Here is a 25,730-nt window from a genome sequence, read left to right on the forward strand (position 1 = left end):
TAACAATAAACAGCTGGAAGAGGCGGGGACAAAGTGGTTACTGCAATAAATTTAGGTAGGTAGCAATGTTGGTCTGACGCAGTCAAAATAAATAAAAAATTGTCCAGTAGCACCTTAGAGACCAACTAAGTTTGTTCTGGTTATAAGCTTTCATGTGCATGCTCGCTTCTTCAGACACACTGCACATGAAAGTTTATACCCATAACAAACTTAGTTGGCCTCTAAGGTGCTACTGGACAATGCAAAAAAATTGTTTGTCTGTTTGTACTGTATAGCGCTCTTCATCCAAAGATCTCAAGGTGGTTCATAGCAATGTAAGCTTTTCTTTCTGTGTCTTCCGTTTTATGGGTCAACAGAACACACACAACAATGTGCCAATTGTTTCCTCTAACTCCACTCTCATGTTTTTATAGTTCTCTTTTTTTGTTTACTGGAGTACACCATATGAACGCCAGTCAGAATCTTTGATCCCCTCATCGAAAAACCAGCAGTGAAGAGAGGAGGCCCCCCAAGATATATATTTATTTGCCTTTGGGTTAAAAATTTACAAACAACATTTAGAGTAGGTTTAGCTCTTAAGATAAGACACATCTACAGGTGACCAGTTTGCAGCAATGTGTACTTTGAAATAAAAGTTTCCACTTGTTCTCCCTGCAACATTTTCATCGCCCTCCAGTGAATGCTGCCGCAGTTCTCAGGTTTGCCTTGGGAATGAGTCAGCTCCTCTCTGATGTAATCCAGCCAAAGATCTTCAAAGGAAGAAAAAAGCTAGTTAATATTGTGATAATGGAAATGCCCCCATGGGCCCAAAACTTAGCAACACATGATCCTATGATTCCACCATTGGGGTATATGTGTGGAGTGGTGTGTTATTGTTGTTGTTTTTTGCAAAACTAGTACTAAAAACTTAGCAGCTGCTATAGTACTTACAATAGCGCCTTTTTAAAGAGGAGAAAGTGGTTCCAGCGGCAGTGATGGGTTACGATTTACGTTACGGTATATGTTGAACAATGCAGACATTGATGATGAGCACCCTTTGGGCCAGGGCCAGAGTAAAATAATTTGTGCACAACTTTTTTAAAAATATCCCTTTCCTGTACACTGGATGGCTCTGGCTACCACAGCCCCCAAGTTAGCCAGATGCTTAATTCTGGGGATTTGAGGGGTGGTGTGGGGCTATTTGGGCTGCCTGCTTATTTAGCTGCCGACTTCATCCTTATTACCAGGCATAGGCAAACCCCAGCCCTCCAATGTTTGGGACTACAATTCCCATCATCCCTAGTTAACAGGACCAGTGGTCAGAGATGATGGGAATTGTAGTCCCAAACATCTGGAGGGCCGGAGTTTGCCTATGCCTGCTTATTATGATTCTGGCCTAGGTAGGTTCTCAAGATGACACACAATAAAATCCCGTTTTTTGTGTGTGCGTGTGTTTAAATTTACAGTTGCACCTCTACTTAAGAATTTAATGCGTCCCGAAAGCACGTTCGTAAGTCAAAAAAAATTGTAAGTCGAATCCCATAGGAATGCATTGGGAGGAAAAAATTCGTAAGTAGAAAAAAATCCTATCTAAACCGCATCCAAGATGGCGAACGGAGCTCCGTTTGTAAGTAGAAACATTCGTAAGTAGAGTTATTCGTAAGTAGAGGTACCACTGTACTCTAACCAAAATGCAGAAGGGAGAAAGAGAATATCTCTGGTTATAGCAACAACACTTGAAGAAATAAAACTTCTTACCGGGGTCTGTAGCACCGAATTCTCTCAAGGCACGTTCATAATATTCTCGGATATTGGACATTTTACAGGATTCCTTGGAGGTAGAAAGGGGGGGTAACTAAGGATGCTGAGTCAAAGGTTACGGCTGTTAAATATACTTGGCAAGTACATAAAACAGTGTGATTGAGCAATTAATTCAGCCCATGAATTAAAAGGGCACAGGGGTAAGAGCAGAAGCTGTGACAGGCTTGGGCAATAAAGTATTGAGAAGCTTTCCCCTCTCACACTTTTCCTGCCTCAACACCCAAACCCATAGCCTTGAATGCTTCCTCTGACCCCCTTCTCCACTACCCCACCACACACCCCTGAAGCTCCTTGAAAACTATCCATAAAACACACATATGCATATCCCACCAGATGAAACCATGGGCAGCAACTAACGTGAAAGTTAAAAACATTCAGAAAGCACACAGAGCATGCTGCTTTATTCCAAGACAGAACACAAATCAATCCAGCTCAGAACTGACTGGCAGTGGCTCTTCAAGGTTTGGGACAGGGTTATCTCTCAGCCCTACTCGGAGCTGCCAGGATTTGAACCTGGGACCTTATGCATGCAAAGCAAATGATCTACCACTGAAGGCAGCCCTGTATAGGGAAGCTTTGAAAGGTTCAATGTTTTGCTATGTCTTTATATATGCTGGAAGCCACCCAGAGGGGCTGAGGCAACCCAGTCAGATGGGTAGGGTACAAATAAGAATAATTTGTTGTTGTTGTTATTGTTATTCTTGTTATTATTACAGTGCCAGATTACCGAGTAGGCAGAGATCTACAGGCCTTTTAGGGGGTCCATGCCGTTTAACGGCCCCGCAGCAACATATCAAAATTGGTTTATTAAAATTGCTGGTTGGTAAAATAAAAAATGTATTAGGAGATAATTTGTGAGGGCCCCTCCCCCCCAAAAAAATTTTTTTTGACTGCCTAGGGGCCTCCACAACATTTAATCCGACACTGCGGAGCTATGACCTTTTCCCCTAAACAAGAAAAAAGTAAATTAAAAAAAAAATACACAACATCTCTAGCTGTTTAGGGCTTTCAAAAAACCACCAACATTTTGAGTCATGTCAGGAAACAGAATAGCAACAATGCACCTGATATAGGTCAAATCCTTTAAAAAGGTTTCCAGATATTTTCTAAAAAGGCACCCTATAGTAGTCCAATCCCAACACATTCCAGCATATTAACTGCTGCTTCCTTATAAAATTGACAGTGGCACTTGCCTCTAATGATACAGAACATCCTAAAACTAAGTTTGTCCTAAGTTATGTTACTTACTTGCTCCTTTTCAATCTGAATCATCTTCTTGAAGAACTCGAGGGAAAATGGGCGGCTTTCATGCAAACTAGGACATAAAGATGGTGTGTGAGGGATTCAGTTTTTTAAAAACCACCAGAGAAAGCAGAAGAAATAAATAATTGTATTTCTCTGTGTGTGTGTGTGTGTGTGTGTGTGTGTGTGTGTGTGTGTGTGTGTTTCAGGAGGAGTTCTTCTAACCTGGTAAAGACTTTCTTTGCTTTCTTATAGCCACCAGCCCTGTACGCCCATTCGATATACTTTTCCTTCATGGTTACCGAGTCAGCAGGCAGCGTGGCAAGCAAAGATCTCTGCAAGTTAAAATGTAAAAAGAACGTGAGCACATTCAGAAAAGGGCTGTGAAGCTCTTAAGCATGTGTCAAGGACTCTCAGGAGCCTGCATATTCCGAACTAGAATCATAGAATCATAGAATCATAGAGTTGGAAGAGACCACAAGGGCCATCCAGTCCAACCCCCTGCCAAGCAGGAAACACCATCAAAGCATTCCTGACAGATGGCTGTCAAGCCTCCGCTTAAAGACCTCCAAAGAAGGAGACTCCACCACACTCCTCGGCAGCAAATTCCACTGCCGAACAGCTCTTACTGTCAGGAAGTTCTTCCTAATGTTTAGGTGGAATTTTCTTTCTTGTAGTTTGAATCCGTTGCTCCGTGTCCGCTTCTCTGGAGCAGCAGAAAACAACCTTTCTCCCTCCTCTATATGACATCCTTTTATATATTTGAACATGGTTATCATATCACCCCTTAACCTTCTCTTCTCCAGGCTAAACATACCCAGCTCCCTAAGCCGTTCCTCATAAGGCATCGTTTCCAGGCCTTTGACCATTTTGGTTGCCCTCTTCTGGACACGTTCCAGCTTATCAGTATCCTTCTTGAACTGTGGTGCCCAGAACTGGACACAGTACTCCAGGTGAGGTCTGACCAGAGCAGAATACAGTGGTACTATTACTTCCTTTGGTGTAGATGCTATACTCCTATTGATGCAGCCCAGAATTGCATTGGCTTTTTTAGCTGCTGCATCACACTGCTGACTCATGTCAAGTTTGTGGTCTACCAAGACTCCTAGATCCTTTTCACATGTACTGCTCTCAAGCCAGGTGTCTCCCATCCTGTATTTGTGCCTTTCATTTTTTTTGCCCAAGTGTAGTACTTTACATTTCTCCTTGTTAAAATTCATCTTGTTTGCTTTGGCCCAGTTGTCTAATCTGTTAAGGTCATTCTGAAGTGTGATCCTGTCCTCTGGGGTGTTAGCCACCCCTCCCAATTTGGTGTCATCTGCAAACTTGCTCAGGATGCCCTCAAGCCCATCATCCAAGTCATTGATAAAGATGTTGAACAAGACTGGGCCCAAGACAGAACCCTGTGGCACCCCACTAGTCACTACTCTCCAGGATGAGGAGGAGCCATTGATGAGCACCCTAAACTAAAACTAAAGAAGAGGGGCCTGCTGACCAACCAGTTTTGATCCAAAGTGGGATATTTCAACCCAAACAGAAAGCTAAGGATTCAAATAAGAGAGCAGGACTGGTGTACATAGATGGAAAAAATCTGATTCAACTAACTTTAGCAAATCTGAGTACATTTTGTAATTTTGAGACTGTCCTTTCCAAATCAATATACAGTCGTACCTTGATTTCGATCAGCTTAGTTCTCGAACGTTTTGGCTCCCAAATCCCGCAAACCGGGAAGTGACTGTTCTGGTTTGTGAACTATTTTTGGAAGCCGAACGTCCGATGGGGCTTCTGATTGGCTGCAGGAACTTTCTGCAGCCAATCAGAAGCCGTGCTTTGGTTTCCGAACGTTTTGGAAGTCGAACGGACTTCCAGAATGGATTCCGTTCGACTTCCAAGGTACGCTTGTACAGTGGTACCTCGGTTTTCGAATGTAATCTGTTCCGGAAGACCGTTCCGAGTTCTGAAACGTTCGAAAACCGAAAACTCAACGGCCGACAGCTAGGCCTCAGGATCTTGCACTCAGCGGAAGCCACGTGGCATGTTCGACTTCCGAGGCATGTCCGAAAACCGGAGCATTTACTTCCGGGTTTACGGCATTCAAAAACCGAAATGTTCATCAACGGAGACGTTCGAAAACCGAGGTACCACTGTATTTAAAAATGGAGATCGTGTCTGAATGTGTTCATACACACATTTTTATCTGGGATGCTTTGAATGGGTGTGCGCTTTCCCACCCACCCCCTTTGAGTATTACTGTCTCCAGTCATCCCCCTCCTTCTCCCCCTTTCTTGCACCCTCCTCCTGCTTTGCTTCCACTTCTCTATTTTCAGAAACAACTCACATCTTCAGCAAAGGCTTTCCCCAAGTATGGCAGCCAGATCAGACCCCACCTTCCCTCGCCAAAGCCCTTGGCTCCAACTTAGTCTGCCTCCTCTACTCTACAAGGGATCATATAATTTCTTTGATCTGCAGATTACCAAGCACGGTGCTGGTTCTAAAATTAATGCTAACATGATAATGTTGCTAGTAAAACTTTTCCCACCCGCTTTCCTGAATAGTTCCACCCATGCTGAGTTGTCGCCGTTTTCAAATAGGATACAGTATGTAGTACCTGATAGAGCGCTTCCGTTTCAGGAGTGCTATTGACATTCTCGCTCCATTCTGTACATAGAATCCATAATGGCAAGCTGTCCTAGTGGTAGGAAGAGAGAAAATTTCATTTTAGGCCATGGAAATACTGGGCATGATACGCTGAATGCGAGGCACACACATAGGACCCAGCATTTCAGGCTATGTGACAGCTATGAAACATATTTTTAAAAGCCACCAGAAAGCCCAGTGTGGGCTAGGAGATTAGGATGGCAGCAGAATTATCTTCCTATTGGAGGGATCCAGGCAGATCAAGTAGCTGAAACCTCTTGCTGCAGAAGATAATATGAAAGGCTTCGAAGTGGAAGGATGGATGGCGGCTAACAGATTGAGGTTGAATCCTGACAAGACAGAAGTACTATTTGTGGGGGACAGGAGGCGGGCAGGTGTGGAGGACTCCCTGGTCCTGAATGGGGTAACTGTGCCCCTGAAGGACCAGGTGCGCAGCCTGGGAGTCATTCTGGATTCACAGCTGTCCATGGAGGTACAGGTCAATTCTGTGTCCAGGGCAGCTGTTTATCAGCTCTATCTGGTACGCAGGCTGAGCCCCTACCTGCCTGCAGACTGTCTCGCCAGAGTGGTGCATGCTCTGGTTATCTCCCGCTTGGACTACTGCAATGCACTCTATGTGGGGCCACCTTTGAAGGTGACCCGGAAACTACAACTAATTCAGAATGCGGCAGCTAGACTGGTGACTGGGAGCGGCTGCCGAGACCACATAACACTGGTCCTGAAAGATCTACATTGGCTCCCAGTACGTTTCCGAGCACAGTTCAAAGTGTTGGTGCTCACCTTTAAAGCCCTAAATGGCCTCGGTCCAGTATACCTGAAGGAGCGTCTCCACCCCCATTGTTCTGCCCGGACACTGAGGTCCAGTACCGAGGGCCTTCTGGCAGTTCATTCGTTGCGAGAAGCCAAGTTGCAAGGAACCAGGCAGAGAGCCTTCTCGGTGGTGGCGCCCGCCCTGTGGAACGCCCTCCCATCAGATGTCAAAGAGAAAAACAGCTACCAGATTTTTAGAAGACATCTGAAGGCAGCTCTGTTTAGGGAGGCTTTTAATGTTTAATAGATTATTTTATTTCATTTTTCTGTTGGAAGCTGCCCAGAGTGGCTGGGGAAACCCAGCCACATGGGCGGGGTATAAATTATTATTATTATTATTATTATTATTATTATTATTATTATTATTATTATTATTAAAATAAGGGGTGATACCTGTGGCCTTATTACAGCTGTTTAGACAGGTAACTTAACCCTTAAGCATTATAAGAAGGGGGGGTAGTAACCCTGGGATGTTCCCATAGTCATGTGCCTTTCCCCAAGTTGCAGCTTCTGCCTACCCCCAAGGAGTGCAACTTATATGAATTATTATTATTATTATTATTATTATTATTATTATTATTATATTATGCCCATCTGACTGGGTTGCCCCAGCTACTCTGAGAAGCTTCCAACAAATTAAAACACATCAAACATTAAAAACGTCCCTATACAGGGCTGCCTTCAGATGTCTTCTAAAAGTCAGGTAGTTGTTTAGTTCCTTGACATCTGCTGGGAGGGTGGGCGCCACTACAGAGAAGGCCCTCTGCCTGGTCCCCTGTAACTTCACTTCTCACAGTGAGGGACCCGTCAGAAGGCCCTCAGAGCTGGATCTCAGTGTCTGGGCTGAATGATGGGGGTGGAGAAGGACCTTTGAAGCCCTTTAGAGCTTCAAAGGTCAGCACCAACACTTTGAATTGTACTTGGAAACGTACTGAGAGCCAATGTAGATCCTTTAAGACAGGGGTGGCCAACTCCCAAGAGACTGCGATCTACTCACAGAGTTAAAAACTGGCAGTGATCTACCCCCCTTTTTGGGGTTCAGGTCAAAGTTGTTGAACTTTTCTTAGGAAGGAGGAAGACCGATTTGGGGGAGGGGGGTTCAGGTCAAAGTTGTTGAGTTTTTTCAGGGAGGAGGTAAAATGTTGAGCTTTTCTTGGGGGAGCCACAGTTGTTCAACTTCTTTGGGGGGAGCCAATGATCTACCAGTGATCGACTGCAGACATCCAGTGATCTACCGGTAAATCACGACCTACCTGTTGGACATGCCTACTTTAAGACATGTGTTATATGGTCCTGGCAGCCGCTCCCAGTCACCAGTCTGGTAGCAGCATTAGATTAGTTTTAGTTTCCGAGTCACCTTCAAAGGTAGCCCCCCCCCCAATAGAGTGCATTGCAGTACTCTAACCACAAACGCATGCACATAAGACACCCTCCCATAGGCTAGCATCATTCCAGAGGCATTCTGGGGGGGGGGACACTAAATAGAAGGAGCAAAGGAGAAGAGTTGCTGCCCCTGCCATCACAGTAAACATCCCTGAACACCATCTGTCTCCAAGATGAGGGGAACATTTCCCCCCTACCAACCCAAGATCAGTAACACATGCCCCCCCAACTGCAAATCAGGTGGCTAATTGGGGAGGGGGGTATTTCAAGGAAGCTGCCCTCCATCATGAGGCTTGCAAACAGCAGTCCTTACCTTCGCCTTAACTGCTCTAAATGCTTCCTGGAAACAAGGGCCTACACCATCCGTGTTCAGCTGGAGTAGCAGCTTCAGCCTCGTTTCCCACATTTCTACCAAGTGGCTGAATCGTCTCGTTGCCGCTGCTGCCACCTCTTCAGCCTTTTCTTGGAGGTTGAGCCCCAGTAAAAGATGGAGCTGGCGAGATGCAAATCAAAGGTAAAATGGAAGCCTTTATTGAGAAATGTGTCCCAAGACCCCAAGTCAAGTCTTCCCGCTTCACGATTTCCCCTTTCCTTTTTCTATGAAGAAACCCTTCTGGGACCCCACATTTAAACTTGTCCCTGGTCTCCTTGCTGGCTCTAGCAGGACCAACTTGGCCAGTTAGCCCTGGGGATCACTTGATGTTTACTAAACTGGGTTTCTCCCCAAAAAAATGACCCTGAATTTTTTGAATTTTATTGACATGGATGCTACATTTATGTTGTATTTGATGCTGTTTTAAAGCTGTTTTTTAAAGTCGCTTTTAATCAATGTTTATATTTTCGGTTAGCCGCCCTGAGCCCGGTTTTCAAATCGGGAAGGGCGGGGTATAAATAAAAATTTAGTAGTAGATATAGATATAAAACAGCAAGAGTCATATGCATCCTTACCCACTGCTGATAGAGAGAAGCTGGCAGCAACTGCAATTCATGAGCTCGGCTGAAAACACTTGATATCCTTTCCAACCTCTAAAAAAAACAAGAAGAGATAAAGAAAAAAGAATAAGCTTCACTGCCGTGGAGACTAGCCTCCACGAAAACAAAAGTAAACTTTTGAAATTGTCTGCAGAAATACTTAAAAGCATTTACCTTCTGCTTTAACTCTTCACTGTTTGTCTTCCGGTTAAATCTGTCCAAGCAAAAAGCGGCGTAACGTTCCCACATGTCCTCTGGAGGGTTAAAAATGTTTCGTTAAGTAAAAACGGCAGTCACTCCTTCTGAACAAAAACAACAACAAGAAGAACTTTGCTTTTCCAAGACCCAGTAAGGAAAATTCAACTCCTAAGCAAAAAGCTATCAAACCAACAATTAAGAGGGATGGGGGGGGGGAGAAAACCACCTATTCACAAGATTCGCTACAAGTTTCTTCCTCCTTCAGTATATGTTTATTTAGAAATTTTAAAAGCCACTTGATCAAAGAGCTCACCAAGCAGCGTACGAATAAAACTGTAGATAAAACACAGCTAAAATCCACATAATACACAGTATAAACCTCAAGGCAGCTGTGGGACTTCTCCCACTTCTCCTGAGAGTCAGCTGGGGATGAAAACATACAAAATCTGACTATCTTGGAGCACATCATGAGTGATAAGTGAATTGCAGGACACCAGAAAGCAGACACACATATTCTACTCACCTCATGGCTCTTTTCCGTCACCAAAGCAACACAACGATAAGTGGGCGGAACTAACCCTTTGAATATGATTTCTGAAGTGTTTCATGGGAGGCCTCTGGGAAGGTTGTGCATGAAATAAACTCTTGCTAACCAGGCTAGCTGGGTTCACTCAGCTGTTCCCTCCTCCGTGCAAATTGCACAATGTACGTTAAGTCCCTAAGGTGAAGCGGTTAGTGGCATAAGGCCCGCAAACCCTTGTGCTATATGAAGGTACAGGAGGGCCCTGCTCCCTCCCACCGCTGACACTCTGGCCGCCTTCTCAAATTCGGCAGAGGTGGCCATGAAACGGTTTTGGACAATACCACTTCAGACTGCAGGCAAGGGTTCTGAGGAAAAACCACTCTCGTGAACAGCAGTACACTCCCAAGCATGGGATATGTCTGCTAAAAGCTTAGCCTGGAAGCTTGTCCCCCTGAAATCTAAATTTCAATGTGGAGGGGTTTTATTTGAGGCCCGGGAGTGTGCTGAATGGGGGAACATTCAGTCAAGTCTCCACCTGCAGTCTTGAGGTGGTCAAATCCAGACATGGCTTTATCACCTCATCTGCTGTCAGAACTAGGCCAACAAGCCTCCAGTTCACCTTAAAGCCAATAGCTTAATTACTATTTTTGGAGGACATAAATCGCCACTGTTACCTGTAAAGGTAAAGGACCCCTGGACGGTTAATTCCAGACAAAGGCGACTATGGGGTTGCGGTGCTCGTCTCGCTTTTCAGGCCAAGGGAGCCGGCGTTTGTCCACAGACAGCTTTCCGGGTCATGTGGCCAGCATGGCTAGACTGCTTCTGGCAGGACGGGACACCATGACGGAAACCAGAGCGCGTGGAAATGCTGTTTACCTTCCCGCCGCAGCGGTACCTATTTATCTACTTCAGGCATCCCCAAACTGCGGCTCTCCAGCTGTTTTGGACTACAATTCCCATCTTCCCTGACCACTGAGCTTCTTAGCTAGGGATCATGGGAGTTGTAGTTCTAAAACATCTGGAGGGCCGAAGTTTGGGGGTGCCTGATCTACTTTGCACTGGCGTGCTTTCAAATTGCTAGGTTGGCAGGAGCTGGGACAGAGCAAGGGGAGCTCACCCCATCGCGGGGATATGAACCGCCAACCTTCTGATCGGCCAAGCCCAAGGCCAAGAGGCTCAGTGCCTTAGACCACAGCGCCACCCGCATTGTGAAACCTGATTAATAATTGCAAGTGGATGCGAAGGACAAATGGACAAGCACTAGGAAACCTTGCTGCCTCTCTTGCATTTCCAGATGGGTGTTTAAGCGTGGGAAGGAGGCTCATCGCGCATGTAAATTCTTTGCAGCATCTGCATGACATCATTGGCAAAAACAAATGCATTGCCTTCCCATTTTAATTCAAATATACCCCTTTCGGGGGAAATCTGAAGTTAAAAAATAAATAAATAAATAACCACACACATGTTGAGCTCTTTTACTGCTTCCAAGTCCATCGGTTCATAATTAATTTGGGAATCATGACTACATACATCTTCAAAGCTCTACCGCAAGAACTGGAAGCATCATTCATGTTTTAGAGATTTTATACTTTATAAATGCTGATATGTATTAGAGGCACAAGTTCTAACCTGTGGGAAGGGAGGCGACTGCTTCCTCAAACACCATGCAACACCGTTCTTCTTTTAGGGCCGCTTCCAGCGCTTTTGACTGTTTGGACCGATGTTCTGATGGTGTGGGCAATGAGTCCTTCTCCAGCTCCTGCCGTGCTATGTAGTCCCACATAAGAGGATCGTTGGCGTATTCTGCCTGCAGGCTAAGAGGAAAACTATCGTGCTATTGTTCCATGCGCTACCCTCTTCTTAGGAGGGAGCATTAAGAGTGCTTTGCTCTCCAAGCAGGCAGCTATATCACAACAGTGACATTTTATTTATCCTGAGAAACTCTTGGCACCGATTCAGGTGAAGCCACGCCAGGTACGCTGGAGTCTGCCAAGTCAGTCTTGTCTACACAGGCTGAAGAACAGAATGGGAAAGTGGTACCTCGACTTACGAATAACTCTACTTACGAATGTTTCTACTTACGAATGGAGCTCCGTCCGCCATCTTGGATGTGGTTTCGATAGGATTTTTTCGACTTACAAATTTTTAGATAGGGTTGCTTCTACTTACGAATTTTTTCTCCCAGTGCATTCCTATGGGATTTGACTTACAATTTTTTTCGACTTGCGAATGTGCGTTCGGAACGCATTAAATTCCGTAAGTCGAGGCACCACTGTAGACTGAAAGTGAGGGCATCACGCCTGAATGCTTTCCATGTTAAACAAAGTAATACTTCTAGCACAGTGGCTTTCAAACTTTCTTTCCCACAGACCACTTGAAAATTGCTGAAGGTCTTGGCAGACCACTTAATGATTTTTCTGCCTGTTGTAGCAATTGCAATGAGCTGCGATAGATGCTGTAAAAAAAAATTTAGCTGTGTTTTTACAGACACACTGAAGACCACCTGAATGGACCACACTAATCGTGCTAGTTCTCCACACCTACCCCAAACTTACTTTTCCAGAATTTCCTTTTTAAGGTCTTGTGTAAAATCAAAAAGTTTTGCAATTGACAGCAGTGACAGAAGAAACTCTGCACCTAGAATGGAGTCAGACAGACAGACATTAATTAGGGAGGTCCAGAACCTCATAAACAGTCTCTCTGAAGCCAGAAAATATTTAACAAATGAAGTATATGCACTCTAAAACAAGAGGATTAATTAAAAAATGAATAAAACCATTAAGAACTCTCCAAACTTTGCTTAAAATGCATTTGTTTAATGTGGAGTGTCAAATTTTGCCCCAAAGCTTGGACTGACTTGTATGTGAACTTGCCTACACAATTCATGAATGCTTAGAACAGCTGGGACAGATCAGTCTGTAAATCATGAGGCTCTTAATCTCAGGGTTTGGACTAGATGACCCTCAGAGTCCCTTCCAACTCTTATGATTCTATGCAGGTAATACCAGGTCAGAGACAACTGGCCCATCAACACTGGCATCCTGAGAGCAGCCAAATCTAGATGCTATAAGAAAGCTGAACAACTCATCCTACACACTAGTAAATAGATTTCTTAAAAACCTAAATGAATTTTAAATCAGTCCCAATATTCATAAAACCATTTGAAGCAATAAACAACAGTGAAAACATCCATATAGTCGATTTAATTTCAGCAGCCTCCGCAGCCAGAACCAAACCAGAACTCGGTTATCAACAGCTAGGGAAAGCTAGGATGAGCAGAGAGGTCTTTTAACTGTCTGAGAAAGTACTCCTTTGTCAGTAACACCTTCAGGGTTATATCCATTCATCACAGAGTCATTCTGTTAGAATGGGTGCTGCAATATTCAACCCCAGCCAACCAAACTTCAGTCACCAGTGGCCTATATTTATTTTTAAAAACCTAAGACAAGTTGCTACTTAAAACACACACACACACGAAACACAACAAGGAGTTACCTTTGATTTTTTGAACAGCATTTCTGTAGACAATTCGAGCCATTGCACCATTAAGTATCTCTTCAGAATAGCTGAATTCACCCTAAAATTGCAGGCAAAAGTCAAGCTTTCGTGCCCCAGACCCTTTTCAGATAAAAAACAATTCATGGCACATGACCAACACTTTTTCCTCCACAGAGTTGCAACAGGGGGCCCTCTGTACATATGCGCCTCTGCACGAAAAGTGTCAGAGAATAACTCCACGTATATTGATAGGTGGACATTCCCTGATATTGAAAAAGCAACAACAGTGTGGCCTCTGGTTAGCTTCGTTGGTATATATTTTCCATAAGCAATGAGGGTAAGGGAGGAGTAAAGGCACAGCAGGTCACAAGAAACTTGCAGCTTGTCAACGTTTTCTAGAAGCAACACAATATACTTTGGCGAGCAGGAAAAAGCGAACTTTCCCATTGAAAGTAATGGAAAGTGAATTAATCCGTTCCAGATGGGTCCGCGGCATTCGTAAACCGAAAATTCATAAACCGAGGTGTTCGTAAACCGAGGTTCCACTGTACTTTATTGTCTCCCAAACACTTCAAATGATACAACTTAACTGTCTAAGTCAGAGGCGGGAAAACATTTTCCAGCTTAAAGGTCCCGTTCCCTCCTGGGCAACGTTTTAGGAAATGCACATCGGTGATGGGAAGGAGGTCCGAAGCAGGCGAAAAGTGGGAGGAGGAGGAGGAGGAGGAGGAGGAGGAGGAGGAGTTTGGATTTGATATCCCGCTTTATCACTACCCGAAGGAGTCTCAAAGTAGCTAACATTCTCCTTTCCCTTCCTCCCCCACACAAAGTGTGGTGTAGTGGTTAAGAGCGGTAGACTTGTAATCTGGGGAACTGGGTTCGCGTCTCTGCTAATCCACATGCAGCTGCTGGGTGACCTTGGGCAACTCACACTTCTTTGAAGTCTCTCAGCCTCACTCACCTCACAGAGTGTTTGTTGTGGGGGAGGAAGGGAAAGGAGAATGTTAGCCACTTTGAGACTCCTTTGGGTAGTGATAAAGCAGGATATCAAATCCAAACTCTTCTTCTTCTTCTTCTTCTTCTTCTTCTTCTTCTTCTTCTTCTTCTTCGAGGTGAGTGGGGCTGAGAGACTTCAGAAAAGTGTGACTAGCCCAAGGTCACCCAGCAGCTGCATGTGGAAGAGCGGAGACGCGAACCCAGTTCCCCTGATTACAAGTCTGCCACTCTTAACCACTACACCACACTGGGTACAGCGACTGTTGTGACACTTTACTGTACAAAGTTAAGTGCATCCCAGTCGCCAGGGCCGGATTTAGGTTTGATGAGGCCCTAAGCTACTAAAGGTAATGGGGCCCTTTATATGTCCAGCTGTCCTTTGTCAACAACAAATTGTCGCTTTTTTGTGTGTGTTGAATATATGCTATATGGTAATTTATGGACCTAATGGGTATCTAAAGCCATTTGCACATAACAAAATATACAATTAAGAAGTATATTAATAGTGAAATACAATTACAGTGGTACCTCGACTTACGAACGACTCAACAACCGAATTTTTCGACTTACAAATGTCTCGACATCCAGGCAAAAACTGCGGCGGTTTTAGATAGGGATTTTTTGACTTACGAATTTTTAGATAGGGTTGCTTCGACTTGCGAATTTTTCCATCTCCAATGCATTCCTATGGGAAATCGCGCTTTCAATGGTGTTTTTCGACTTACGGATTTTTCGACTTACAAAGGTGCCTTCGGAACGGATTAAATTCATAAGTCGAGCCACCACTGTATACAATTAAGAAGTATATTAATAGTGAAATACAATTAAGAAGTATATTGGGGGGGTTAAGAGAATGAGGCCCTAATCTATAGCTTGTTTAGCTTATACGTAAATCCGGCACTGCCAGTCACACAACGCTCACAGGTTTCCACAAACACACACCCATCTCTACCCAGGCATGAAAGAGGCATCTTCATAGTTCAAGGACTTATTCCAGCCAAGCAAAAGCACTTGAGAAGGGTGTAGAGACAGGCTGAAGAGGAGCGTGGCCTGGGGACAGGAGATGTAGCCTGGAAAAAAATCCCAAGGGCTCAAAAGACAGGTCTAGAGTCCCCCCCCCCCCCGATCCAAGAGGAATTGTTTCTGGCACAGGCAGAAATTTTCCGTGACAACGACATCTCATTTCTTACCAGGTCCATCTTTGCTTGCTCAAATTCTTTCTTCTCTTTCCTTTGCTTTTCGGCATTCATGAGCTCCATCCTGAAATACTACAGAAACAAAGAACGGTAAAGAGGGGGGGAACGAGGTGGCAAGGGCTTCAAACACCAGTGGAGAAGGATTCCTTGTTACTACTGTGGTTAGTAGGTAGTGGTGCTGATGTAAAACTTAATTGGAGTAAAATCTGGAATAGGAAATCAGCCATTTTGTGGCCTGCTCCCAATTAACCATGGTTCAGGGACTCCCAGCATTATGAATACTACATTAAAAAAAAAATAGCAGTCTTCTTCTTAATAAACTTTGCATTTGTTGTTCTTTTGACTTTTCCCTCACTACTGTTCTTGAAATTGTTGAAGGCTTTGCCCGGTTAAGCGCTTCACCAAAAACTGACGCCATGATTGTGGATGGACCAGGATAAACATGGCTGTTTCACAACAACAGAGGCTACTATTGACACATAAAAACAATGACAACAGTGGAGATCAAGTTGGCATGTTGAAATTTTAAAGAGAAATTCTCCAGCTCCCTTGGACCTTTTGATGATTTCAACAACAAAAGCAATACTAAATTGCAGCATTTTCAGGTTGCAAAGATAAAACACGAAGTACTTCACAACAACTATTGCATATCTTGCTATCCCACCCATGATAAAGACAATTACATCTGAGGTTTTTCCTGGCAGACACACTCAGACTCAGTGCCCACCATATTTAACTATAGCTTTGAGGGTGAAAGAAGGGCACCATACTATTAGCTCAAAAGTTATGCGTATACAGTCATACCTCAGGTTGTGAACGCTGTGGGTTATGTGTTTTCAGGTTGCGCTCCGCACCGAACTCAGAAGTACCGGAACGGGTTACTTCCGGGTTTCGACACTGGCGCATGCGCAGAAACACAAAATATCAAGTACATGCGCAGAAGCACCGAATCACGTCCCACGCAGACGCAGCGCTGCGGATTGTGAACATGCCTCCCGCACAGATCACGTTCACAACCCGGGGTGTGACTGTATAAAAAAACAACAGTATGTCCAAGCAGGCTCACCTGGCACCTTCATTACATCTCCTTAGGCACTAAACAAAACCATTTCTCTTCAACCAGGCCTTTGGCTGATTAGCATTATATGGCTTTTTACATGTGTCTGGGGGGGGGGGGTATTGGTTTGTTTTGCTTTTGTTTTATTATGCATTTTGTGTTTTCATTTTGTATTTTTCTGTTGTGAACCACCCTGTGATCTTCAGAGGAAGGGCAGTATACTACTACTACAACAACTAAAAAAAGAATAACTTTCCAGTGAGGATGGAAATGCAGAATGGCGTTCTGTTCTTCAGTTCAACAAACTAGCAGTCAATGAACAAGTAGATCTTAGCTGAAATGAACTAGTTATAAGCATTTGCAGCGGAGGAGGGGAAGGATCAGAATCACATATTACCTCTTGATACAGTTTGGGACATTCTGGATGGAAACGCAATGCACGAAGGAACAACTGACGGGCACTTTCAGTTGACAGGCGGTCCTCCATTTCCCATTTTGCAGCCATGATCCAGAGAGCTGAGAGAGAGAGGGAGGTGCATGGTGCTATTTAAGACAGTCACTGCAAAACCAGCTGACAACCAAGAAGTCATTCCAAGTAATGCTTCTTATGCCTTGTTCTGCTAGCCTCGCCTTCCCCAACTTGGTACCTTCCAGATACTGCTAGACTACAACTCTCATCATCCCTGGCCATTGGCCACACTGGCTGGAGCTGATGGGAGCTGGAGGCCAACGTCTGGAGGACACAACATTGGGGAAGGTTGCTCTAGTATACCAACATAACCTGTTCCATCAGCTTAAATGAGCCAGATCAGGCTCATTTATTGTGCCACTGCCAGGATATCCCATTCATCTTTTCCAAGACTGCCTACCCAGCACACTTCATTTACAAGCTTAAGTACCGTACCTGGTTTGTTGGGATGAAGAGCTAACATGGCTGAAAACACCTTGCTCAGCTGTATTTTCCTGTTCTATTAAGAAACAGAAAGCATCATATCACTCTCTTATATTGTGCACCTTTTCAAGTGAAACATTACAGAGGACTTAGATACTGTTTGGTTTGCCATCTGACAGTGAAATATTATCTGGATCTGCACAGTGTTTACGGTTTTTAGTACCTGAGTTCCCTGTAACAAAAGCTTGGGGTGGTCGGGCAGAACAACAAAGCTCAAACAGCACCAAGAATATGAATATTTATTTAGTATTTATTTATCTATCACAAACTCTGGCTGTTGTAAACTCTGCCATGCATAGTCATATATAAGAGACAGAGACTAATTCACAATCCTCTTATAGTAGTGGCAGGTGAAAACATCAAAAGCAAGTCCAGTCATTCCAACAAGTCCAGTCATTTCAACAAGGTTCTTCCAAATTATCACAATGCAAAGTGGCTCCCTTGAAAGGAGGTTCAACTGCTTATCAGCTCACAGCTGAAATGAGGAAATTACACTCTGATACTCACCCATTTCTTGCAAAAGGCAACATGAGACAACCACAGCTGAAGATCATCCTATGGAAATGAAACAAAGAGGAGGGTCTGGGTAAGCTAAGAACACAACAAGTACCATTAATCCAGAATTGTTACCCTTTTTATAACAATGGCGTAAGGAGCAAGATATGGGAAAGTCAAAGCTACCACAGCAAGCAATTGAGAAAAGAAACTATGCCATGAAGAAGTGTTTCAACTACCGGTAGCAGTCACTGATGGACCTATCTTTTAGGAGGAAAAAGAACCAGCATTCTAAAACAAGCATTTTAGAAACTAGAAAGCTACAAATTGCAACTGGTTTGTTCTTGGCTTACCACTCATGGTTTGTTTGGAGCAAGACAACCCATGAGCCCAGGTTTGCACATAACACTAAGCCAAACTATGTCACAGCTCCAAGAAAAACAGCAGCAGCACCAGGAGAGGAGTGAAACAGTTGCTATTTTCTAACTATGTCACCTGTTCATTCATACTTAGCTGCAGTTTGGCTTTAGAATTATGCACAAATAAGGTCAGCATAATGTTACACAAGAGGTAATACAAAACAGTCAAGTTATATAGAATAAAACGTCTTACACTCCATTTTGCTGTGGCACGTTTGAAGACACCATGTATTCTCTGCAGAATGGAGTACTCAATCTCATCCTTCTTGAACGAGTAGCCAGTGCGCTATGGAAAACAATGACCAACTTTACAATCCTTGGTAAATTCCATAAGGACCTCTTCAAATTTTCAGTTACATGTCGACTTACCGCTCTTCTTTTCTTAATCAATTCCAATAGATTGATTTCATACTGAAGGGGGAAAAAAATATTTAGAAGGTCAACAACACTTCAAGGATGATAAAGACTGAGCAATGGCTAGCACAGAAAAAGCCATGCATTTATTGCTTCATATAGATTTTATATGCTATTGTATAAAAACAACTGCAATTAAGGCCTGTAATAATGAGGTGAATAAATCAAGAATTATCCAGTGCACATTCACCCTAGATACTAAACATGGAGAAACTCTCCTCCCCACTCAATCAGTGGGCTGAATCCTCTTGGATTTTGATGTCTCTCTCTCTTTCTATCTCTCTCTCTCTCTCTCTCTCTCTCTCTCTCTCTCTCTCACACACACACACACACACACACATTTCTCTAGGTAGGGTCCAGAAAGACTTCTGTCTATTCTTAAGAGCTGCTGCTAATCAGTACATAGACCAGGAACGGGGAACCTGCAAACTTCCAGATGTTGGTAGCCCAAACCCCATCAACCTCAGCCAGCATGGCCAATTGTCAGGGATTATGGAACCTGTAGTCCAGCAACATCTGAAGGGTCAATAAGTTATCTACTTGTCTGGTGATATAAGGCAGCTCCCTGTGTTTTTAAAAGTCCCCTCTCTACATCCTTATAACTGCATTGTAATTAATGTATAAATCTGCTGCAGCAAAATTTAGACTCAAGAGATATACCAGACTGTGCATTTGACCACTAAGCAGTGCTTTCTTGCATTATATTTCCAGTTCACATTTTTAAGAAACACCACAAGATATAATGCTTGTTAACTGTCATAAATATCTTAAGAAACCTACCTGAATGTAACTGATAAAATTCTCCTTCTGGAGTGCTCTCCGTTGTATTTTATATTCAAGGGCTAAGGTCTTCTTAATAACTGCCCTGCAGAAATACAAAAAAGCAACATCCTTCCATGGTTCCCGATCCACAGAACACACAGGTATCACAACATTTTGGGGGAATGTGTTAGCAATTCAACTTCCTCCTTATCGTCCATGTCTGGTTAGGGGTATGCAGGTTCTAGATGGGTGCCTGGCTGCTAGAATGGGCTGGGTAGGGGACTAATAAATTCCTGAAAAGATGTTATTGAATATATGGAAAATAACTGTACAGCTGAAAACACTGGCAGCACTAAGATAAATTCCACAGTGTAAATAAGTTTTGATGGATGTAACAATGGAAAACCGACTGGCAGTTTTTGTAAAATATGCAGGGATATAAAATATATAAAATGAACCATGGAAAGAGAAGAAGGAAAGTCTTAAGTATGTAAAATGTTTATCTGAACTTGTAAAACAGAAAAAATGAAAAAGAAAAGATGTTACGGCTTGGCTGCAAAATTTAGAATCCAGAGATATACCAGACTGTGAATTTGAGCACTAAGCAGTGCTTTCCTGACATTATCTTTCAGATCGCAATAAGAAGTATATTAATAGTGAAATAATTATTAAGCTCTAACTTAAAATAGTTGGGGGCCTATTACTTACATCACAGGAGCCTACACAACACAAAACGTTGCTGTATGTAGGTTTTATTTTATTTGTTTCTTATCTTATATTTTGGAAATGTACATCCAGGTTGTTGTTTTTCCTTTAAATTTTTTTGGGGGGCCCAAGAGCGTGGGGCCCTAAGCTAGAGCTTGTTTAAAGGTAAAGGTAAGGGACCATTCTGTGGTTTAACCCACAACGCCACCCGCGTCCCAGGGCTTGTTTAGCTTATACGAAAAACCGGCACTGAGTAGGACCACCATCCTGCTTCCACCCCCAATCCATGGGGTCGTTCCCTCCCTAGATCCCCGGGGATCGCGGAGATCCCGCCTCGCCCAACCTGATCTCTTTGCTGGTGAGGAGCCCGACCCTCCCCAGCTCCTCTAGCTCGGGGATCCGGTCCTCGATGCGCTGCTCGGTCCTCTCCGCCATGACCGGGAAAGGCGACCAGCCTCCGAGCGCCGGTCTCTATCTAGATGCACAGCAGCAGCGAGCGACACACATGCCCGCGCCAGGAGAGAGACTCCGCTTCCGCTTCCGCCGGGGTGTCGCCGCGTTTCCCTTCCGCGCAAGGCTCGCTGCCTCCCTGCGGCTCCCAGGAGAACTGCAGCATTTCTGGCTCCGGCCGGAAAAAGGGGTCAGGGCAGATCTGGGCCGCTTGGTCAGCCTTTCCTCCTCGGCTCCTGTGAAAGGAAAGCCTGGTCCAGACCTGAGGTGGGATGAGGGCCTGGTGACAAGCTGAGTTGCTAAGATGTGGAAGAGAGCAGAAGCTACTTTATTCACAATACTATCTATGACAGCAGTTGTCCTCCACTAGGGGTCAAAGCTCTATGATTCTATGAAAGCTAGGTGGAAATGCATTTATTTAAAAAATATTAATTGTTATTATTATTATTTATTGAATTTACATACCGCCCTATACCCGGGGGTCTCAGGCCAGTTCACAGAATAATATCATGATATAAAACCACAAAATACCTAATAAAAAAATAAACAACAACCCAATAGCCCCCCCCAAAAAAAACATTTTAAAAGGAAATGTTTTTTTTTGTTCAGTAGTCAATCCTTTTAACCAGTGCTATTTTTTCTATAAAAAGAGGTGCCAGAACTCACTATGAATGCCTCCTTCTTTCTCTTAGAATGGCAATTCAAGTTCCCCCTGAAAAAGCCCTTTTGACCGTGAAATTCCAATACATTCCACTACACAATATTTTTTTTTCCTTTGCTTGGTCAACTTCCCTTCCCATTTTTCCATGGTGTTTTTTTCATTTTCCCTCCTTGCTGCACTCTGTCTTCTCTCTCTCATATCATGGCAATAATTCAATAATCTCTTAATTCCTTCTGTTGCTCATAGTCCAGCTCGCAAATTCATCATACTATCATATTTCTTTAAATTGTCTGAAAAAGGCCTCCATTCTTCCATAAAACAATCATCATCAGGTTCTCTCTTTTTAGCTGTTAACTTTGCTGATTCATCACTTTACTTATCGGTTCTTCTTTGGTGAGAACTTCACCCTTCCACCAATCTACAGTTTCTCTGGATTCTTTGACAGAAGGCACTACTGTAAAACTGGTAGAAAACCATTATAAGGTTTGTTTTAGATATGCCTTTAAAGGCTTTTTGAGTCTATAGTAGGAAGGCTAGAGAGGGAGTAATTTACACGTCACACCAAACACATCCAGAATTTGAAATGCTCAGATTGAGCCAAAGTTTTATAGGGCTTTTGCTCCAGAACCTACTTTCAATGGCAGGGTTCCCTAGCCAGTACATATAAGAGAGGTGATGGAGCTTACACCTTCTTGGAAACTATATTATGGTTACTGTTAGGGAATTCACGGGGAGGGGGCACATCTTTATTATAAATATTGTGCATAAATGTATCCTTTCGACTTGACAGTTCAGGGAAGTTACCTAGTTTTAAAAATCATATAAAATCAACTCCAGCTTCCCCATTCCAATTTTGCCCCTGAAAAGGGACTCCAGGAAGTGCCCAGGGGCACTTTGCTGAGCTGATTTTTGGCCAAGCCTAATCCCATCACCAGACCCACCCAGGTGACAGTCGATGCAAAGCCAGGACCCTATTGTTCTTTCTCTGTGGATACTCAAGAAGTTCCTCCTGGTACTTATCACGCATTTACTTTTGCCCTGAACTTTTGTCCTTATGTGAATCTTGTTTACCAGTATGTTAATATTGTATGTACCTCCCCTTTTCTGACGTTTAGGTATGTAACAGTGATGTAGGAATGACGCTTTTGAAATGCATTATGGGATTCAGGTGGGAAGTTTTAAAAGTTCTTGTAACCCTGTTCTCGGTGTTCAGTCTTGGCTTAAACCTGCTGTGCAGCAATAAACCTTGCTGTTTGCTCCGGATGGTGGCTGGACTCCTCTTCCTTTTCGTTCCGCAGTGGACCGCAGGCTCATGCCTGACGTGCTGGGTGGCAGAGCAGCCTCGCACCCAGATTTCTCCCTAACAGTTACCATATTTTTTTCAATGAATCTGGGGACACTTTCTTTTCTTTTCCCCCCAAAGCTGAGTAGCAACAGGGAGTCAGTAGTGGGAATGGTGAGGCAAAAGACCCTGGATCCAAGCACACATGCATATTGTATAAAGGTGAAAAGCCCTTCTTTTGCACCTGTGAAACATAAATGCACCAAGTTTTTTTTAAAAAACTGGGCAACGGCGCCCCCCCCCCGGTGACTCCCAAGCCTTCCCCAATCTCCTTCCCCCTTCCCCCTTTGCTTTGACTGATCGGGGGAGGCTTGGGAGTCGCGGGCAGGCGGCCATTGCCCAGGAGGGGCGCAATTCGTGCAGTTTCTCTGCCAGGCAAGGTGCAAAGCCCTTCTTTTGCACTCTGTGAAACATAAATGCGCAGTCTTTTTTTTTAAAAAAACTGGGGAACGCTTGCCTACCCGCAACTCCCGAGCCTCCCCCAATCAGTCAAAACAAAGGGGGAAGGGGACAAGAGATCCGTACCACTGGACGTCCCCGGTTCCCCTACAGCAGTGGCAGTCAGCAGCCTGGAGCCAGCCTGGTAGCGCAGTTGGCTCTGGCTGGCTTCAGGAGCTGCTCGCTGCTCACTGTTGTGGCGCCTGCCATTTTTTCTCTCCAGGTCCCCATATGATGTGTTGCGCACAAGGCACATCATATGGGGACTTCTGGAGAGGAAAAATAGCAGGCGCTACGGCAGTGAGCAGTGAGCAGCTGCTGAAGCCAACCAGAGCCCTGAGAAGGGATGTATTTGTATGCTGTGCTAGGAGGAGTGCTGGCTTCGAAGAGCCAGCTGCAGTACATTGTAGCTGCTACAAACTGTAGAGGTGTTGACGAATGCATATGCTCCAGTGCGTGTGAAGCAAATCCAGATTTTATACTCAGTGTATATGACAGGCAATTGAACATGACCACTTAGATCCTAAATTAACTTATGAAAGTCCCTGGAATGAAGGCGTCCTGCCCCGTCCTCCCACTGCAGCTCCCTTAAGTCTAAATAGGAACAGTGTAGTCGTATGGGGTACAGGGGGCTGGTGGTGGTAGGGGGAAACACCCTCAGTAAATTTACTTAGGGAAGTTCACAAAAAGGTTTCCTGTTCTCTTCTCCCAGCAGCAGCCTCCCATGCCTGTGCCAAACATTGCTCAGAAATCTTCTGACCCTGCAGAGGGTCATTTATGGTGCCACACAGGGAGAAGGAAATAATAAATTTGCCTTCCATGAACTTCGTTAACTTGTCTTAGGATCCAAACCCATATAAAAATCAATGATTTTGCACATACATTATTTCTACCAGTCGCTATATACTCTGGCTGTGTTCGTAGACTACATTCCTCTGTTTATCCTTATCATCCTTCCCTAACTTATACAGTGGTACCTCAGGTCACAAACACTTCAGGTTGCAGACGCTTCAGGTTACAAACTCCGCTAACCCATAAATAGTACCTCAGGTTAAGAACTTTGCTTCAGGATGAGAACAGAAATTGTGCTCCGGTGGTGTGGCGGCAGCAGCAGGAGGCCCATTAGCTAAAGTGGTGCTTCAGGTTAAGAACAGTTACAGGTTAAGAACGGACCTCCGGAACAAATTAGGTTCTTAACCAGAGGTGTGCAAAGAGTATGACTTCATGAATATAATTAAGCAAGTCAGCGGCTTTAATCCGCACCACGGGGCGAGCTCCCGTTTTTCTGTCCTAGCTTCTGCCAACCTAGCAGTTTGAAAGCATGCCAGTGCAAGTAGATAAATAGGTACCGCTGCGGCGGGAAGATAAACAGTGTTTCCGTGTGCTCTGAACGGTGTCCCATTGCGCCAGAAGTGGGTTGGTCATGCTGGCCACATAACCATGACCACTACCTGCCTTAACAGTATTTTCTTCTGAATACTGTATATCAAAAGAATATTCAGGAGTCACAAGAGGAGGACTCTTCTCCTCTTACTACATTATTACATTATACTACATTAGTGTCACCTTTCTGTGACTACAACACCTCATCGACTATTCTTTATAGTAGAGTCTATTATCCAATAGCTATAGATCCAGTTGTTTTGTAGCTCACACCCATAAAGATGCCCATCTTCTGGTGCAACGATGCTCATCATATTCTTTGTACATCTGGAATTCATACATCTGAAGTACAGTATATAATTGTCATTGCTTCTCTACTTCTCAAAGGAATAGCAGAAAAGTGGATTGCACTGTCACCATGTGTAGCTGCCTCAAATGCCTTTCTCTGTAGTTAATAGATTATATGAAACACTTTATAGAATATCAGTTGGGAATCTGAACACAGAGGAAACATCCTTGATTGCAAAACCAGAACTATATTACAGTTACATTAAGATAGTTATTTACTATAAGAAAAAAGGGTTGAAATCAGTAGAAAATATAACTTGTTTTCACCCACCGATGTAACTCCAAGCAGGTTTACTTGGAAATAAGAGTCACTCAACACATTAAGACTTTCTTATGAGCGAACGTACCAGAATTGAGCTGTGAACAGGAAGCAGTGGAGAACAAATCAAGGCTCTGCTTAGCAACCACTGTGTTCTGCCCCCTTACCTGGAAAAATAATTATGCTCTCTGGAATTTTATAACCCAGTCAGTGAAGAAATGGCGATGACAGAACCAGCAACAATACCATAAAAAGCAACGTGAGCCCTAACAGCAGCTGTTTTTTCAACTACAGGTGTTCAGTGTTACAACTTGGCAAAGTAGATAATACAAACATTGGTAGTAGTGAGCAAGGTGGTGATTATAAGAACATTGCATTCACCATAGGAAGAATTAACTCTGAGGCAGGTCTACTGACTTGGAAATGGAATTACTTCAGCAGTTTTGCTGTATCAGTATGCTACCCCCCCCCCAACACTTTTGTGTTCCAACCCTGGTTGGCATGATATAAAGTTAGAGACAGACTGTGTGATTCATGTTCCTACAGGCAGTGTTAGAAACCTCCCAGATGCCAGGCATGTTTTGCAACTGGTGTAAGTCCAACTGCGACCATGTGGATATCTCTGGATGCTAGGTTGGCGACTGACATCTTCATCTGGCTGGCCCCTGCACCTTTCCTAAGCAGGTAAGCAGAAGAGCTTATCTGGTGCATTTATATCCCACCTTTTCCTCCAAGGAGTACATGGTTCACCCGCTTCCTCAGTTAATCC

General features: G+C 43.9%; 1 protein-coding gene across 1 annotated transcript; it reads right to left on the reverse strand.

The window, feature by feature from the left end:
* Positions 1-505: 505 nt before the first annotated feature.
* UTP6 (UTP6 small subunit processome component) lies at positions 506-20,616 on the reverse strand. The gene is made up of 19 exons (XM_035103847.3): positions 20,424-20,616; positions 19,394-19,478; positions 18,569-18,610; positions 18,393-18,485; positions 17,793-17,840; positions 17,238-17,301; positions 16,731-16,849; positions 15,271-15,348; positions 13,082-13,163; positions 12,142-12,223; positions 11,216-11,400; positions 9,040-9,119; positions 8,842-8,919; positions 8,207-8,386; positions 5,651-5,731; positions 3,268-3,377; positions 3,049-3,115; positions 1,738-1,810; positions 506-749 (listed from the first exon to the last, which is right to left on the reverse strand). Exons 1-19 carry the CDS (start codon positions 20,513-20,515, stop codon positions 592-594), a joined length of 1,797 nt encoding a protein of 598 aa, XP_034959738.3. The 5' UTR covers positions 20,516-20,616; the 3' UTR covers positions 506-591.
* Positions 20,617-25,730: the final 5,114 nt, after the last annotated feature.

Source organism: Zootoca vivipara, chromosome 2 (genome assembly GCF_965207765.1).
Source record: "Zootoca vivipara chromosome 2, rZooViv2.hap1.1, whole genome shotgun sequence".
In the NCBI taxonomy this organism is placed as follows: Eukaryota; Metazoa; Chordata; class Lepidosauria; order Squamata; family Lacertidae; genus Zootoca; species Zootoca vivipara.